General features: G+C 37.5%; 3 protein-coding genes across 7 annotated transcripts; 2 read left to right on the top strand and 1 right to left on the bottom strand.

Moving 5' to 3' along the window:
• Nucleotides 1-204: 204 nt before the first annotated feature.
• LOC120488368 (uncharacterized) lies at nt 205-2051 on the top strand. The gene is made up of 3 exons (XM_039685064.2): nt 205-367; nt 792-1496; nt 1706-2051. Exons 1-3 carry the CDS (start codon nt 303-305, stop codon nt 1707-1709), a joined length of 774 nt encoding a protein of 257 aa, XP_039540998.2. The 5' UTR covers nt 205-302; the 3' UTR covers nt 1710-2051.
• Nucleotides 2052-2810: 759 nt separating this feature from the next.
• Nucleotides 2811-7990, bottom strand: pus3 (pseudouridylate synthase 3). Of its 5 annotated transcripts, XM_039685060.2 has the most exons (8): nt 7896-7950; nt 7721-7793; nt 7130-7553; nt 6124-6395; nt 5759-5942; nt 4961-5070; nt 3316-3494; nt 2811-3226 (listed from the first exon to the last, which is right to left on the bottom strand). In XM_039685060.2, exons 3-8 carry the CDS (start codon nt 7532-7534, stop codon nt 2961-2963), a joined length of 1416 nt encoding a protein of 471 aa, XP_039540994.2. In that variant the 5' UTR covers nt 7535-7553; nt 7721-7793; nt 7896-7950; the 3' UTR covers nt 2811-2960. The 5 variants fall into 5 exon arrangements, with proteins under 5 accessions (XP_039540994.2, XP_039540992.2, XP_039540997.2 ...); XM_039685058.2 differs by lacking the exon at nt 7721-7793 and having other exon boundaries at nt 7896-7990; XM_039685063.2 differs by lacking the exon at nt 7721-7793 and having other exon boundaries at nt 7850-7952.
• A 726-nt stretch (nt 7991-8716) lies between these two features.
• Nucleotides 8717-17603, top strand: naglu (N-acetylglucosaminidase, alpha). The gene is made up of 7 exons (XM_039685110.2): nt 8717-9265; nt 10727-10874; nt 10969-11115; nt 12049-12134; nt 12674-12930; nt 13152-13879; nt 16159-17603. Exons 1-7 carry the CDS (start codon nt 8853-8855, stop codon nt 16636-16638), a joined length of 2259 nt encoding a protein of 752 aa, XP_039541044.2. The 5' UTR covers nt 8717-8852; the 3' UTR covers nt 16639-17603.
• The last annotated feature ends 106 nt before the right edge of the window (nt 17604-17709 follow it).

Genomic DNA, 17709 nt, shown 5'->3' with positions numbered 1-17709 from the left:
ACCATCCAAAACGTATAGCAACATGTAGTAAATATCGTGTCTAAAAAATGTCGAGGTTAAATATTCCACCCCACCAACATAAAGAGATTTAAAAGTTGAAATGATGACATATGAAACAGCTAAAACGATAAAACAGCATATATTACTTACAATTAATGTAAAAAAAACAACCCCGATAATCAGTAGGTGGCAGTAACGCGCTTCTTACGTTTGTGCGCCGCCGCTGAAGGAAAAACAGAAGTTGTGTTCTGTTGTTGTGATGATGTGATATGATGATGTGTCGCCAGTCTTGACATTTAAACATGTCGTGTGCAGCTTTGGATTGTACTAATCGTTCATCACCAGGGTCCAGTATAAGTTTTCATCGGTCGGTTGGTTATTTAATTGATTTAGTCTAATTTAACCGTCCAGTAACATTGTCAAAACGGTGTTTGTCGATCAATCGCGTGTACTTTAAATGTAGAAATATTAAGAATTATTTGTCTAGTAATGAATAATAGATGTTAATATTTTGTGTATGTTTTTTTTGTTGTTGTTTTTTAAAGAAGCCCATTTAATAACTCACATATGCTAAAATTATTTCAGTAGGTTCTTAAAATGTTATAAACAGTGTTTTTGGTGGTAAAATAATATTTTCTGTTGTAATACAAAAAGTTATTTTTTTTCCTTTTCTACCAAGAATACTACTTTTATCTGCTCCTATTGACTATGTGAGCTCATGTTCTTTTAAAATCATATTTGACTATCTCTCCCATCCCATTCTCTAATCCATCTATCCATTCATTTGACAGTTTCCCATTAGGTGACAAAGATCGACTGCAGCAGTGGATGGTGAACATCGGACGTGACGATTTCAAGCCATCTCCATCTTCTCGCATATGTTCCCACCACTTTGAAGGCAGCTGTTTCTTCAAGAGCACTAAAGGTCAAGTGTGCCTTAAGAAAACGGCTGTCCCCACCAAATTTCTCTCGGTTGACCCCTTTAAGATAGCATGGTGCACCAAATTATATAGAAGGCGAAGGAACGTGGAAAATTATGAAAATCCTGAATTTCATACATACAGTCTCAAAATGGATTCCGGGAGAAGGTATGTGGAAGAGGAGGTCATTTTAGATGAATATGTGAAAGAGGAGGAGGAGGAGGAGGAGGTAGATGCTTTGGATCAGGACATGGAGGAAGATGCTTCCGATCAGGAGCTGGTCGAAACCAGTGTGATGCCAGTGATTTACCCCACTGAAATATGCGTCATTGCAGTTAGACATGATCACTGCTACCGTTCCATAGGTGACCCCCAAACAACCACAGATATGCAAGAGAACGAAGCACAGATGCTGAAGCGCAGTTTGAACTTGGTCCTGGGCAAGATTGAGGCCTGCAGGAAAAAAATTAAATTGAAGAACGCCGCGATTAAAAGGCTAAAAAGAAAAGTGGCTTCACTGTCCTCAGAGTTGAAAGCGAAAAAAATCTCAGAAAAAAAAAGAAAAAAAAGCACATCGTAAGTATAATTTTTATTTTTTTTTTCACAGTCATGAAAACAAATCTGTCATTTACTCACCCTCAGATCATGCAATACAAGATGACATTCACTATTTTCCAAAGAACAGAATGAAGCATTTTCATTTTGAGTGAACTATTCCTGTAATTTGCATGCTAAAAATATGTTATATCAGACATTTTTTATCTTGTAAATTCATGTCTTCACAGCTGAAAGGATCTAGGATCTAAACTGAAGAGTCACGAGCTGTAAAACAAGAGCCTTTGAATGAGGAGGTTGTGTTTTGTTCTGCCTGCGTTCTTCCAATCATTACCACTGGTTTGCAACAGACACATTGGTCAGTAATGCTGAGGGAAATGACCTGAGAAGTTGGTTCGGTCAAGAAGAGATCTCAGAAGAATGCATAGAGAATAGCCCCGTATTAGGTGGCAGCATGGGACATGCAAGAACCAGCGCAAATGACACTCCTTTTCTCAGGGATGTTGAAATGTAATGATTACATGATTTGTTTTATGTTCTACATTTTGTAATGTTCTTAATAAATATTCAACATGATGATTCCCCTCTTGCCTTTGCTGCAGCAAATTGTATAGGATCACTACAGTACAAGTTTAGAAAAGAAAAAAGCTGCCATATGCTCAAGCTTGTTTTAAATTAACATGGTAATTAGACTAGTTTTCCAGGCTGTTGGCATCATTTGCATCAATATATGTGACATTATTTTAGTCTCTTTAGTTAACGACATGAGTTTCTACAGCATTTATTAATGTTCCTTCCAACATGTAATCTAAAGTTTTAAAAATGTGTAGTATTATAATTTTTTTTAATAAAGTTGTAATTGATAGTTTGTAACTATTGTATTTTTACATTCATAAATACTCTAAAAATGATATTGCTCAATTTTAGTGCATGTTAGATAATATTAACTAACAAGATCTTATTATAAAGTGTAAGCAAATTATCTTAGAGAATCAAAAGCTTTTTGGACCTGCAATAATAGTTGTAAGATAATTAAGAATAATTTATATGATAATTAAACATATTTGGATTAGCAGCATCATATAATTTCGTCGAACTGATTTTGTTGACCGTTACATATTTACAGAGGAGGATTTATTTATTTATTTATTTTTTGAAAGCAACATATTCTGGGTCAGCACATGGCATTAATAAATCAACCACATGGCTTTAATGTCTATAAATCAGTCAATTTAGCCAGTAATTGGTAACTTTCTTGCGTTAAAGCCTCATCTCCACCCTGATGTTGTGTATAAATGAGGGACGGTCTCATTTAAAATACAAATCCACACATGATCAGAGCCCATGGAGCAATCCTTTAATAAAAGCCTTATTTTTGACAAGGCAGGTAGGATATTAGGGGGAGGGAAAGAAAAAAAAATAACATTTCTGTTTTGCTTTCAAATCATTCTGTACACACCAAAAGTCAGAGCAGAAAACAAAGATTCATAACTGTAAGTTCTCCTCGGTTTTTGCTGTGTGGTTCTGCTCCTGGAGTTGGTTTGAGTTTGTCACATGGGAATGTTTTGATTTTTTCCCCCTGAAAACGGTTGTCTCCTCCCCGTTCTCTCCTTCTTCTTGCTCCAATCTTCCCCTCTTCACAAAGTGCTGGATCCTGGACTCCAAACTCTGGCAGCGTGGCCTCTCCAGAAGAGGCTGATACTTCTTCTGCCTGGACCCCTCCATGAGCCAACACTGCAGAGAAGCCATCTCTAAAACACAACAACAGAAAAATGACTTTTTAGAACGGTTTCACAAGCTAATTTAAGATAAAAAGCAGGCAGTGGGTTGGCATGTCCACCTGTGGTTGTGTTCTGAAGGCCTTGGATCATGCCGAGCAGAACCTGCGTCTTGACTGCATTCTGAACCCAGTGTTGGTGCAGTGAGTTCAGGACGTGGTTCTCCTCCTCCGTTTCATTCCTCCAATTCACACCCTCGAAGTGGCAGTCATACAGAACCAAAGGGTAATCCACCGCCATACTACAGAACACAGGAACTGGAATTAAAGTCGGCATGAAACTGAAGTCGTGCGATAGTCTTTTCTTTCCTATTTCGAGTGAAACGGATTCTGGAACAAGAATGAATGCAGGGCGGGACTTGATTTTGTCCATGGGGAATTGATTATACGGTTCTGGTTTGCTATTGGTCAATCTCATGTGAGTGACAGGTTGCCGCGCCCTTACACCAGTAAACACATCATCAGAGAAGAGAAGTCACGGCAGGAGGGAGGGGAAAGTTATTTTAAGAATAAGAATTTTAAAATATCTTGGAGAATGTTTGGGATTTAACCTTCCATTCTCATCAAGGATTTGCCTTTTAGGCGATAAATCTGAGATTCCCCAGGTTAAATATATTGAGTTTTCCCTTGTTACAGTGGGTGTAATCACGGCAGTACGATTGATACTCCGATTTTGGAAAGATATTCAATGTCCTTCATTTAAAATGTGGATTGAGTCTATGGTGGAGAATGTATCATATGAAAGAATGTTAGCTAAAGTGAACGGAAAGCATAGAGATGTTAACATGTGGGAGAATTTTATTCAGTTGGTTACTTTGAAGGATGACTACAGGCTTGAGTTGTAACTTGCCCATACTGTTGTGCATAAACTATAACCTTTTTATTTATTTATTTATTTATTTATTTTTTCCTTCATTCATTGTTATTATTTTGATTGTTGCATTTATTTATGTATATATTTTGTTATATATGAGAAAACCAATAAAAACTTAATTTCTAAAAAAAAAAAAAAAGAATAAGAATTTTGAAATTTTTTTAATAAATAATTTATAATAAATACTGCATATTCCATGAAAAAAAAAAAAAAAAAAGAATTGGTTACTAATTTAGAGTCATAAAAACTAAAATTCCTACCGGTCTGAAATTTAAAGAGTAACTAAACACTAAACTTTTTTTAGTTAATGATCTGTAAGAATGGATCTTTATTAATACCACAATGTGTCATTGATTCGAGTAACTTTTTTGACATTTGTTTATAAAGTGTTTTATTTCTACAATATATGGAGTAAAAGCGTCTTAGTGCTGCCCTCTTCAGGTTGAAGGGTGGCTACTGCAGTTGAATTTTCCTATTGGATGTTCTGCACTGACGTACGCAGGTTTCAGCTCACCACGCGAGCTACGTATAAAAACCATCTTGTGTCGTCAAAACCACTGTAGGGAGTCAGGAACTGCAATTGTGAATATTGAAAACGATCAGGATAGAGTGTTTTAGCATCTATTTCGTCCCCTCTATCTCCACTTTTTCAGCATTTTCAAATATTGCCAGTGGGTGGAGTCAGGCTCTGACCAGGGGTTTAGTTACCCTTTAAGCATCGTAAAAAATCCAGTTCATGCTGGTCTAAGCCAAGAGATGACAGTGGAAAAGCTGTAATAAGTAACACCATGTGGGATCAAGGTTTAGCTATGGAAATGTTGAAATAAATCTCACCTGTATTGAGGTTTCCTTGGGTTTTTCTCCACATCCATCAGCTGATCAATGATTTCTGGAGCTTCGAGTTTCTGTCCAATCAGCAGCAGCAAAGCCATCATGCAGCGAACCTGCAAAAGCAAAGATCAGTTATGAACCACGAACGCCGTTCATACAGTTCATAAGTTCGCTGATCTTCATTCACACTTGTCACGTCGTTCGTGGTTTGACTTATCGTGACTGTTTTCCAAAGATGGCTCCTGCCTGTATACGCGAAGTGGACTGTCTGTCTTTATAAAATATTTTTGTGCTTTATAAATAAATTGAAATTGAAAAATTGAAAACAAATCTCAGAGAACGGTTGACTAATAGGTACCAATGTGTTATTATTTCATTTCATTTCATTTATTTATTTATTTCAACAGGGACAATGTGCAAAAAAACATTCATTAACGATGCTTTGCACCAGATTTAGCTTAAGCTAGTTTCCATCTGCAGTCCCCGAGCAGGTGAATTACAATGCAAAATATACAATATAAAATGTTATAATTAGTCGCTCAAATACAACTATCAATTAATTCATTCATCCATTCTCTATTTCAACCATCAATAAAACCTCACTAAAAAGTCATATTTACATACAGAAATATCTATGCTGGCACAACTGGTTGTTCAATAGCACTTTCCTTATATTACTAGAAAAATCCTTCAGGTCAAAAGTGAGTAGATTAGACCAAAAGTGATTAGACCAAAGGTTTGTTTTGCGCCGGAGTTCTTCTTTAAGCATCAAAGGCCTCCTGTATACGGCGGGATCCTTACCTGGTGATAGAGGAAAGCAAGACCTTTGACCTGGAAGACGTAGAGTTGGTGGGGGTCGACAGGACAGGTGGGGTTGAGTTGGGCTGGCTGGACGGTGGCAGACAAGATGGTCCTTTGAAACTGCAAGACTCCATTACCAACATCCATCTTACACAGGTTCCTGTAGTCGTGTGTTCCCTCATACCTGCATGGCCAGGGAAACACAAAGAAGAAGCCATTGTGACCGAGCTCCTGAATAAAGACATGGTGTATTTTTCATCAATTCAGTGGCATTATTTTATTTAAACTTGAGTGACTGTAGATCATATTTTTTAAGCAGACTCAGAGTAGATAGAGTTATAATGTTGAAGTTTTCATCTACTGACCGTTTAGCAGCCTCTGCCATGCGTTCCACATCCAAGTCTCCACGAGGAAAGTAGTATCTGTATGTTCTGGACTGGCAGTCGAAGCGAGCACTGAAGCCGCTTTCTACAGGGGCCCATTGCAGTATCCTGATGTCCTGAGGCAGGACTCGATTTAGGATCTTCACATAGGGTAATTCTTCTGAAGAAGCCTTGCCTTTGACCTCCACGTCAGCCGGGACAGTCACACCTAAACCTCCTCCGTACTGCGTGGAGCGCAGATCAATGGATATAACCTGGAGAAGACAATCAATATCAGGAATCCATGACTTTACAAAATATGAAAACATATTTATTATAAAGATCACGTGGCGTAAATAGTAAATATTTTTTAATATATTTAAATTTGCAATTCATGTTATGATTTTAGTTGTTATAATTGAATGTTTATTTTTCATTGTTATTATTATTGCGTCAAAATTAAATAATAAAAATTTGGTTCTGAATTTAAGTTCAGCCAGAAATCATCAGGATCAAGAATCCATAAGTTTACCAATAGTAAATACACACATATCTAATATAAACACAATTGTTTATGTTAGATGTGATTAATCGTGATTGTTAATGAATTTGACAGAACAAATATACATAAATATATATACTTGTTATAATCTAATTGAATAATAAATATATATGCAAAATTATTCTTGTAAAAAAATGGTTCTAAATATACGTTATCAGACACAGTTTACAGAAATATAAATTAGTATAAATATAAAAAAATGAATATCAAGAATTCATGACACTACAGATGTATACATGAATAAAAATAATTAATACAATAATAAAATAATGATTAATTGTATTATTCATGTCATGCTTTTAGTTGTTATAGTTTAATGAGGTTATTATATTGGTTATCAGACACATGGAAAAATTAATTATATGGTATATCAGCTGTATAATACATTATTGTTTAATCTCTATTTTCCAAGATTGTAGGAACCCATGATGAAATTGAACACAGTACCTGAGAGAAAGCACTGACTCCTTTATCTGTGCGGCCGCAGCGATGATAGTTGGAGGTCTGTCTGTCCTGGATCAGTTTAGTCTTCAGCAGGGCCTCAAAAAGCCGAGCTTCAACGGTGTTGTCTGTGTTTTCTTGGACAGCGAAGCCCTGATATTGCCAGCCGAGATATGCCAGCCTCAGTGCCACATGTCTGCGAGGATGTGCAGAGAAGTCAAAGGGCCTTTCTGCTCCTCGTTTCTTCTGTTTGGATCTGTTCTCTTCAACTTTCTGATGTTTGAAGCTGTCTGATGCTTCAGTTCTCTCCTCTGTCCCAGCTCCATCTCTCTCTACTTTCAGCTGAGCTTTCAGTCTCCCCACCTCCTCTTCCAAAGCCTTCACGCGAGCCAGCAAGACCTCTTCTGACATCTTTACAATAAACACTGATCTGTGAAGTAAATAACTGAGAGCTCATATAACAGCATTTCACTACAATGTGTGCATAATGTGAATGCAGTTCTTGCTTATGTTAACAATAATATGAGATTTGTGAAATAACTCACAGTGAGCTTCACATATCATCAGTACAGTTCTAAAACAGATGCTTCAAGAGACCTAACTTAGAGGAGGTGTTTAATGTCCAAATGTCCACGTGCTTGCTTCCTATCAACTTTCTGGGTTGCCTAATCTTTTCATAAATATATATTTTATATAAAAAAACAAAAATTATTTAATTATACTCACGTCCTTCATGAAGTTTCACAAAAATAGCGAAAAAACAAATTCTTACCAGTAACTTTTACACACAGGACGCTGCATTGACTTCCGTCAAGCCACCCTTCAAAATAAAAGTCTGAACACATACACTGATTTATTCCAATGAATGTGCAATGCCTTCCTCATTGCTGTATCTTTTTCATAAATAAATAAATAGAATAAATATTAAATAAAAATAAATAAAATAAATATTAAATAAAAATAAATAGAATATATATATATATATATATATATATATATATATATATATATATATATATATATATATATATAATAAATTGATAAATAAATTGATACATCCAGTCTGTTGCTTTACTGTAGTTGATTTAATTGTTTATTAAATAACAATGTAATTATTACTAAACATAAGGAAAATTATGGATAATTATGGTTTTATCATTATCACAATTTAGTATATATAGCATTTATTTAAATATGTGCCAATTAGAGACTGGTTCCCGATCCAAATGTTCTTCCTTATTTACCTGACCATTTTCCTTATTTTCCTTGCCACACTTTGTCTTTATAACTATTTTCTGTAAAGTTGTTCGATTTATTGTAATAAAATGTGCATTTCACCGCCCATTTGAACTGGAAAGTTTCATAATAACCATCCACTCTTTGCCAATTTCCTCATCATTTTCTTCCTGATAAACAGCATCGCTATATGTTTATACTGTTAAACAGCTTCATAAAAATCAGTTGTGTATGTCATTATAAGGATCACACACATTCATTGGAATGGAATCATGTGATGAATACAACAAAGTTTCCTCGTTTTCTTCCAATCCGGAATTCTCATTGGCTCAAACTCCTCAGAGGCCACTGAGACGGTCTCGTGATTGGTCGCCTGCCTCCCCATTGACACACATTGCTTCCTGCTCACGCGAAGGAAATCAATAGTAGAAAAGTGTAAAGTTTTAAAACCTACATCTGTTGCACCGATGCAACTAACGTCACCGAACTCAAAATGAGACAGTGTACGCGCAGCGCATTGCTCGCGCTGGTGTTTGTTGCATTGTTGCAATCGGTCTGCAGCGACTTCCAGACTCTCGCGCATCTGAGAGCGAAGGCGAGCGATAAAACCCAGTCCAGAGCTGTGGTGGACCTGCTCAGGAGACTGCTGGGCAACAGATCTCGGGATTTCATCGTGTCAGTCAACAGAACTCTGTCTAATGACACTTTAGACGTGTGTGAGCTGCGATCCGCGAAAAACAACAAGATCATAGCTGTGGGCAGCACGGGGGTCGCGGTGGCCACCGGGATATACAACTATCTGAAATACTTCTGCAACTGTCATGTGTCCTGGTCTGGAGATCAGTTAAATCTCCCCCGACCTCTGCCTCCTCTCACCGGCGTCCTGCGCATCAAAACACCGCACAGGTACACATGTTACAAATCTCCATAGCTCGAAAAAAAGTCGATATTGAGACTATAAATCATAAGTAAAAAAGAAAGTTCGAAAAAAAAATATATAAAACATATTCCACAGAGTATAACATTAATTATGTTATTTTATGTATTATTATTTTTTTTTTAATTATTAATTTTTTCGTCACTGAGCCATACAGGAATTCATATGTTAAAAAAAAGCCACACATAAATGAAATTACAGGGCAAATAAATTATCATTAATCATATCATTATCATAGATTAATAACTATTCAATGAAGGTCTGGAGAGTGTTTCAAACCTAAATGTTCCTATTGCATTTTATTTGCATTTTAATTCTTAATCCTATAGGGACTGAAGCTCATATCTGATCCAATTTTTCCAGATATTTTGATAAACAAAAATTAGATACTAGTGATATTTTAATATTACTATATTGATTAACATACACCTTGTTATGGCAATGGGGCAGGCTACGTTAAACATCAATCCCAATCCAAATTGACGTTCACTTTTCTCCTCTTTTCTTGCAACCTTCCATACTTGGACTAAAACAAAAATTAGATATTGGTGATATTTGCCAATTATCATATCAATTAACATATTCCTCTTTTTGTCAATTCAAAATAAACTGGTTGTATTTTCTCATAACGTTTTTATTGGCATTTTAATGTGAATTTTGTGCAGAATGTTTTCATTTTAAATATTGTGTAAAAAAAAAATAATTTGAGAAATTATCAGGTATTGAAAAATCAATTTTGGTCAAGCACAATTGATATGCTGTATATTTCTATAACATAGTTGCAAAATCATTTAACATTTAATGTCTGTTGTAGTACAGATATCAAACAAAATGAAATACCAGTAACTATTACTAGTTTTCTCAGTGTGATTAAGGCTGGACGATTTAATGTTTATTCATTGTAATGTAATGTAGTTCAGATTTGTGCAAATAAGCATAATTTTATAGACTAATAGACTAATGCACTCTTTATTAGCAGTCTAGGCCAGATTGTCTATGCGTCTTCTTTGTTCATTTTGTTTATTTGCATGTTTCTGCAGCCATCTTGTCATTATATGAGCAGTTGTTTTTGTTTCGTTCTTCTACATTTTCTCATGTATCCAATCAGGACAGCCCCACTGTGTGTGTGTGTGTGTGTGTGAAAATGCAGCATTGTTGATTCTCTCCGCTATAATTCATGCGCATGTTCTGTTGTAGCCGGACCTTATTTGTCGTCTGATTGTGTTTGTCTTGTTAGTTCTGCATGAGCAGGCCTGTACTATGTCACTTTCAGAGATGCCGGCGAACAGTGATTTTCACACAATGTGAATATGACGTTATGAATGAGGTCGTGTTCCTTACAGCTCCAAAACCTATTGCCACAAGTAGGAGACTGTGCCAGCAAACCCATTTCAGCAAATTCATCTATTTTAGTGTTTGTGTAACTGAAGGTTCAGGTACTATCAGAACGTGTGTACCCAGAGTTACTCCTCCGTGTGGTGGGATTGGCCGAGGTGGCAAAGGGAGATTGATTGGATGGCACTGAACGGCATAAATCTTCCTCTGGCATTCACTGGACAGGAGGTGCTATGGCAAGAGGTGAGAGTATTTGTCAATTCAGTTTTATAAATGTATATTTTTCAGAGTATTGTGTTTTTATATTTGCCTGTTTTCTTTTCCTGATGTGCTGTAGGTTTATCGGTCTCTCGGTTTGAACCAGACTGAGATGGATCGCTTCTTCACAGGTCCAGCTTTCCTAGCGTGGAACCGCATGGGAAACCTGTTTCAGTGGGGAGGACCACTTCCTCAGTCTTGGCATGTCAAACAGCTCTACCTGCAGGTACTGAGCAGACTTTTGATCAGATAACAAAAGGAGTGATGTGGTCGTATTTTTCAGGTTTTATTTTTACTATTTTCTATTTAGGAATGAGCTTGAACATAGCATTTGTGAGAGATAAACTTGCAATTCTGACTTTATAACACGCAATTTCAACTTGTTTACGCAATTCGGACTTTATATCTTACATTTCTAAGAAATAAAGTCAGAATTTATCATTTAAAATGTTTTATTCTGTGGCGAAATCAAGCTTTCATACAAATGTATTGGGGTAAAGAGTGCATATACTGAGTGCAGAGAGCCAAAGTTGCTTATATCTTTGATATTCAATAAAACTACAAAGTAACCATAAAGATACTTAAGTATAGTAACTAATTACATTTTCTCAAATACTTTACTCCACTGATATTAAGAGGTCACAGAATATCTAAGCCACATTTAGAGGCAGTCATAGAGACTTGTTGGGTAGCAATCATAAAACAAGCTTACAAGTTGCTAAAAACCTATCTTACTAAAGACATCACAGGCACTCTAGCATTATGATAACTTTTGCATAGGCAAACATTTTTTACATTTACATTTAGTCATTTAGCAGATGCTTTTATTCAAAGCGACTTGCATCTGAGGACTAAACCAAACCAAAGAGTTATCGTGAAGAGGCAAAAATAACACAAGAAGTGCTCAAAATACAAAGTTCAAACATTGCTCAAAGTAGCATAAACCAGACAAGTGAGGATTTATTATATATATATATATATATATATATATATATATATATATATATATATATATATATATATATATATATATATATATACAGTATATATATCAATATTTTTATTTATTTTTTCAAACACCACCATAAAATGTAAAAATCGAGTTGCACATAGTCATGGATTAAAAAGCTTTTAAATATTGTACCTTTTATTCCTGCAGTTTAAAATATTGGACCGTATGAGATCTTTTGGGATGATACCTGTATTGCCTGCTTTTTCAGGAATAGTACCTGAAGGTATTACCAGGTAATATTCCTCAAATATGTCTTTCTCACATTTTTCAGGAGATGTTTTTGAGTGCATTTTTACAACTGTTCTTTAGATAATGAAAATAAGTTGCATTAAATAAATCATAGTATAAGAAAAAGGTTGCTGTTTTTTCGTAATTTCAAATCAAGGTATGATTTCTGAAATATGAAAATATGATTCACACACGGTTATAAAGTGAAAGGCAAAGAGGCATCAACTTGTTAAACTCCAATGATATATTTTACTGGACTGCCCTGTTTTTAATTTAGAAAACATTTTTATTCAGAGATATTTTGGAACTGATGTATTTAAAAAGTTTCACCTCAATGTATTTTATGTCTTGTATAGCTTTTTGTTAATTGTACGTTTTTGTTATTTACCATGAAAATAGCCTCGTCGCTGAAATGGCGTTAAAAAAAAATAATAAACCGCATAATAATTTACTTGGATATGATCAATGCAAAAAAAATGTCTAAAGAACATATAACCAGATATGTGAAGATAGTGTGATAATCACATTTAGCAATGTCCCCTAGGTTGTTTCCCCAAGCAAACGTGACCAAGCTGAGCCCCTGGAGCCATTTTAACTGCACCTACTCCTGCGCCTACGTCCTGGACCCACGCGACCCGCTCTTCCAGCGAATAGGAACGCTCTTTTTGACCCAGGTCATTAAGGAGTTTGGAACAGACCACATTTACAACACAGACACCTTTAATGAGATGATCCCAGCCTCCTCAGACCCCACTTACCTGGCATCTATAAGCCGTGCCGTTTTCAGTACTATGACTTCAGGTAACTATGCAACAAATTGAAAATAGCTCAAGTGGTGTTGTCCTAGATGTTGCTCATTTTGCATTTGCTCTAGTTTTATAACCCACCATTGACCTGTTTCTTTTCTGAGGCACAGTTGGAGTTCCCAACCCCATGATGGGTTGAGGCATGGCGCCCTCACAACTGCTCACACAGATGCGTTGATTACTTATTATCTCCTATTTACTCTCTCTTTCTGCCAGCGGACCCTCAAGCGATTTGGCTGATGCAGGGCTGGCTATTTATCAGTGACCCTTCGTTCTGGAAACCAGACCAGGTCAAGGCATTGTTACACGGCGTCCCCCTGGGGCGCATGATTGTCCTGGATCTCTTTGCTGAATCCATGCCTGTCTACTCTTCCACAAACTCCTTCTACGGCCAGCCGTTTATCTGGTGCATGCTTCACAATTTTGGAGGGAATAGCGGTCTGTTTGGAACGGTGGAGAGCATTAACTCCGGCCCCTTCAATGCCATCCGCTTCCCGAATTCGACCCTAGTGGGTTTGGGTTTGACCCCTGAAGGCATCGAGCAGAACCCAGTTGTTTACGAGCTCATGACTGAGCTGGCCTGGCGCAAAGAACCTGTCAACCTTTCCAAATGGGTATCGCTGTACGCCTTGCGGCGCTATGGTACCATGGATGAGAACCTGACAGTGGCCTGGCAACTCTTGTTTCACAGCGTCTACAACTGCACTCTTCCGAAATACAAGAACCACAACCGGAGTCCTTTGGTACATCGGCCGTCCCTGCACATGCAAACAGACACTTGGTATAAACCGGCCGACTTCTACAAGGCATGGAAGCTTCTGTTCGAGGCATCGCCAGGGTTAGTCACTCTGGAAACCTTCCGGTATGATCTTGCGGACGTGACGCGACAAGCTCTTCAGCTTCTTACAACTGAATTCTACAAGGAAATACGCAATGCTTTCCAGGTAAACACAAACGCAATGGTTACGGTTGAGACTGATGAACTAGCAAACCAGGGGTGCGTTTCCCGAAAGCATCGTTAGCCAACTATGGTCGCAAGTTCCGTCGTTATCAGCATAGTTCAACGAATCGGTGTTTCCCGAAACCATCGTTCCAACGAACATTCGGAAACAGCATCGCAAAGTTGTGTGGTTTGAACGACAGCTCTCGACCTGTAGTTAGAAGACATTTGGAAGTAATAAATCCTTATCTTGAGCAAAATAAGCAAGCTGACATTCAGTAAAACCGGTGCCTTTTATTTAGAATACATACAAATGTAATTTACGTCTTTAGTTTTTCAAAAGATTTGAAGTAACGTGTTTGAAGAGTGCGCATGTGCGAACGTGCTCTACTATGTAAGAACGAGTCAAATATTGAGTCTGGTATTAAAGCAAAACAACTGAGAGCAATTAGAAATAGTCCTCAGATGACATGTCTGTAATTTATATAAAACAAATCTAGCGTTAATTGGATCTCAAACAGTTTCATTAAAAGTAGTTATTACTCCGCCACGTGCGAAACCAACGTGGTTGAACGATACTTTGCGACAGTGGGTTTCGGGAAACAGTCGTGACTAGCTAGTTGATTTTTCCAACGATACATCGTACTATGGTAGTGAAACAGTGAACCATGTCATTGTACGGGAAACGCACCCCAGCCTGATTAGTTGAAAATTTAAAGGGATAGTTCCCTCATGTCGTTCCAAACCTCTAAGACTTTCGTTCATCTTCGTAACACAAATGAAGATCGTTTTGATGAAATCTGAGGACTTTCTATCCCTCCATTGACAGCTACGCAACTACCACTTTGAAGCTTAAAAAAATTCAGAAAAAGATCGTAAAATAAATCTTTATGAATCGAGCGGTTTAATTCAAGTCTTCTAAAGAGACTCGATCACTTTATATGATGAATAGATTTAAAGGGATACTTCAGGATTTAGCATTAAGCTTTGTATTAGCAGAAAACCTGTAGTATTTGTAGGACCTGTAGGATCCAAGGGGGTAATCCATTTGGCCCGGAAGTTGAAGCCTCGCGGGAGCTGCCATCTTGTAGCAGAACTTCACTTGCGTTAGCATCCCATTGACTCCCATTCATTTTGGCGTCACTTTGACAGCGAATAACTTTACATCTGAGGCGTTTGAAGACCCCATTTGTCCTTTGTATAATGTATAAAATGCTCCATTACCTTGTAGCTTATGTTATGGCCCCGTAGAAGCAGTTTTAGTGAAACTAAGCTAACGATTGCGTCATATCCACGCGACTCTCTGTCGCACAGTAAAGAGATTACCGTATGGACAGGAGAAGAAGCTCGCGCGCAATCAGGGAAACGTGGAGGCAAAATGACAAAATAATTAACGGAAGTGCTAAAAAAAAATCGCCAAAAACGGGCTTCAATCGTCTCAATGGAGTTCCAATGAGATCGCTCTGTCCATTTCTTATACTGTCTATGGTAGGATCTCACTCACAGAATGAACACATAGTGTCGGCCATCTTTTTTTGGAAGCTAATATAAGGCTCTTGTTCTGTGTAGAAAGTTGAGTAGTAGGGGTTACCATCCTCTTTTTCCCGGACATATCTGGCCGCCGATGTCCGGGATTCAGCTTTTGCTTTCTGCAGTCGACATTCATTGTTTACATGCACAGCTTTTGTTTCAATCTAACTGAATTCAGTCCGATTGGTGAATCTGAATGTAGTGTTTACATGAACGCTAAACAAGTGATCGGTTGATGAGCTCCCGCTCCTCCGTGAGAGAAACGGGACCGGTGCGTCTCACAGGTATCGCTCATCGGTAATCACGCCACCGGCCTCGCGCCGTTCTCCCGCGGCCCTCACTCGTCCCGCTCGCCACAATAAACATAATGAATGGCGACTGTAGAACGCAAAAGCCGAATCCCGACATTTTGGGAGATCTAGAAACACATTTTTAGGCAGACTCATCATGGAGACTCACTAGTGGCCTACACTTGTTGTTTAACTACTGTTCTCTGTTACTGGTAGGCGTGGCCTCCTAGGGCAGCGAAGCAAGTGCATTCTGGGAGTTGTTGTCTTTCATCCACATAAGCCAAAAATGACATTTTTCTGGCTTTTCTCAGTCTAGAAAGCTCCAAGTTCAAAAACAATTTCACATTTCTTCTACATACATTTTAAATACACATTCATCTTTCCAGAGGTGAAGTATCCCTTTATTTTGCGCTTTTATTTATGTATATATTTTGAAATATTATGTTCTTTGTTCGATTCTCAGAACCAAAAGCTTCCTGACCTCCTGACTGCTGGTGGTGTGCTTGTCTACGATCTCTTACCTGAACTGGACCGTCTCCTTTCCAGCAACGAACACTTCCTTTTGGGGGCGTGGCTTGATCAGGCTCAGTCTCAGGGTGTGGACGAGCACGAGGCGCAGCTGTATGATATCAATGCACGAAATCAGATCACCCTATGGGGACCCGATGGGGAAATCCTGGACTACGCCAGCAAGGAGTGGGGTGGTCTAGTGGAAGACTATTATTTACAGCGCTGGGGCTTGTTTGTTAATACACTAGTGGAGTGTCTGGACAGAGGAAGACCCTTCAAACAGGACGTGTTCAACCAGGCCGTGTTCCAGGTTGAGAAAGGGTTCGTCTACAACCAGAGGAAATATCCGTCCAAACCTCTGGGCAACACGTATGACATTGCACGACGGATCTTCCTCAAATACTACCCATATGCGCTGAAAAGCCTAAAATGAAGAGAACTTGATGAGTTTGATCCTCAGAAATCCACCATAAAACATTTAGGTATCAAACTGATATGGTGGCCAACAATGGTCAAAACACCAGCTTGGATTTTATTTATCTTTTTACTTTTCTTTTAAAACGATGCCTAAACTTTTATGAGAGACTAATATGACATTCTAATCTTGTAGAAACTCCTGATTGCTTTTTATATCAGATACTGAGGTTTATTGCATATGAATGTGTATTTTGCAAAAGCAAAGTCAGCAGCACCGCTACCATTTTAAGTGTTGATTTTTTAGGCCTGAAACAAATGATGTCCAAGTATGCGATCTAGTAAACTCAGTTTTGCATAACCTTCTTAATGCAATGCAAGTACACTTTGCATTCTCAGTGAGCATTAGCAATGGCTTGCTGTGAAAATTATTTCTGTTGTTTCTGTTGTTTCTGACCTCAGTCTTAGCACTGTGTTCGTACAGAAATATTGTGTGCATTTGTTTCAGGTTTCTGATGACATTTCAGGTTTTTTTATATGTCAAATATACTGTATATACTTAATCTATTTTGCCATCCCTAAATATTGTGTGAAATGGGGAAAAAATGTTATAGACAATACATGGTTATAGCCATAGGCATTGTAAATTCGCTGCTTTGTTAAATTAAATTAACATAAACTGGGTCATTCCTCCCGTCTGCATCCCGTCTGCCAGACAAAATACTGCTACAGAAGTTGGCTGACATTATAAAATGGATGCACAAATATCTTTGAAATGAGCCTGTGAAACTTTGAAAGTTTATTACTATCTTCAGATTGAGTTTAATTGTTTAAGGAGATAGTTATGGACATTGTTTAGATTTTCTACAATTATTTGTTGTTACCCTGCACAGACAGATAGTCACTAAGACCTTGTACATTAGAAATTTCTGAATTGAAAAGTTATTTTTGTATTTTTGTCAAATAAAATCTGTACTTTTAATACTTTTTAGTGGTCTGTCATAAATACAGTCAAAGGCCCTCCAATAAAGTATTTATTGTTGTTGTTGTTGTCATTATTCTTTCATTACTGTATGACACAAATAAGTTA

This window comes from Pimephales promelas, chromosome 22 (genome assembly GCF_988280905.1).
Source record: "Pimephales promelas chromosome 22, fPimPro1.hap1.1, whole genome shotgun sequence".
NCBI classification, from domain to species: Eukaryota; Metazoa; Chordata; class Actinopteri; order Cypriniformes; family Leuciscidae; genus Pimephales; species Pimephales promelas.
This window is presented reverse-complemented; position numbering and strand designations above follow the sequence as displayed.

Excerpts from the sequence above, each read along its gene's own strand:
- LOC120488368 (XM_039685064.2), top strand. The coding sequence starts at position 303 with ATGTCGTGTGCAGCTTTGGATTGTACTAATCGTTCATCACCAGGGTCC. Across the intron at positions 368-791 it reads TCCAGTATAAGTTTTCATCG|TTTCCCATTAGGTGACAAAG; the intron begins GTCGGTTGGTTA and ends TTCATTTGACAG.
- pus3 (XM_039685058.2), bottom strand. The coding sequence starts at position 7,534 with ATGTCAGAAGAGGTCTTGCTGGCTCGCGTGAAGGCTTTGGAAGAGGAG. Across the intron at positions 6,396-7,129 it reads GAGTCAGTGCTTTCTCTCAG|GTTATATCCATTGATCTGCG; the intron begins GTACTGTGTTCA and ends TGTCTTCTCCAG. Across the intron at positions 5,071-5,758 it reads TTGCTTTCCTCTATCACCAG|GTTCGCTGCATGATGGCTTT; the intron begins GTAAGGATCCCG and ends TTGCTTTTGCAG.
- naglu (XM_039685110.2), top strand. The coding sequence starts at position 8,853 with ATGAGACAGTGTACGCGCAGCGCATTGCTCGCGCTGGTGTTTGTTGCA. Across the intron at positions 9,266-10,726 it reads CGCATCAAAACACCGCACAG|GTTCAGGTACTATCAGAACG; the intron begins GTACACATGTTA and ends GTGTAACTGAAG. Across the intron at positions 12,135-12,673 it reads GTACCTGAAGGTATTACCAG|GTTGTTTCCCCAAGCAAACG; the intron begins GTAATATTCCTC and ends AATGTCCCCTAG.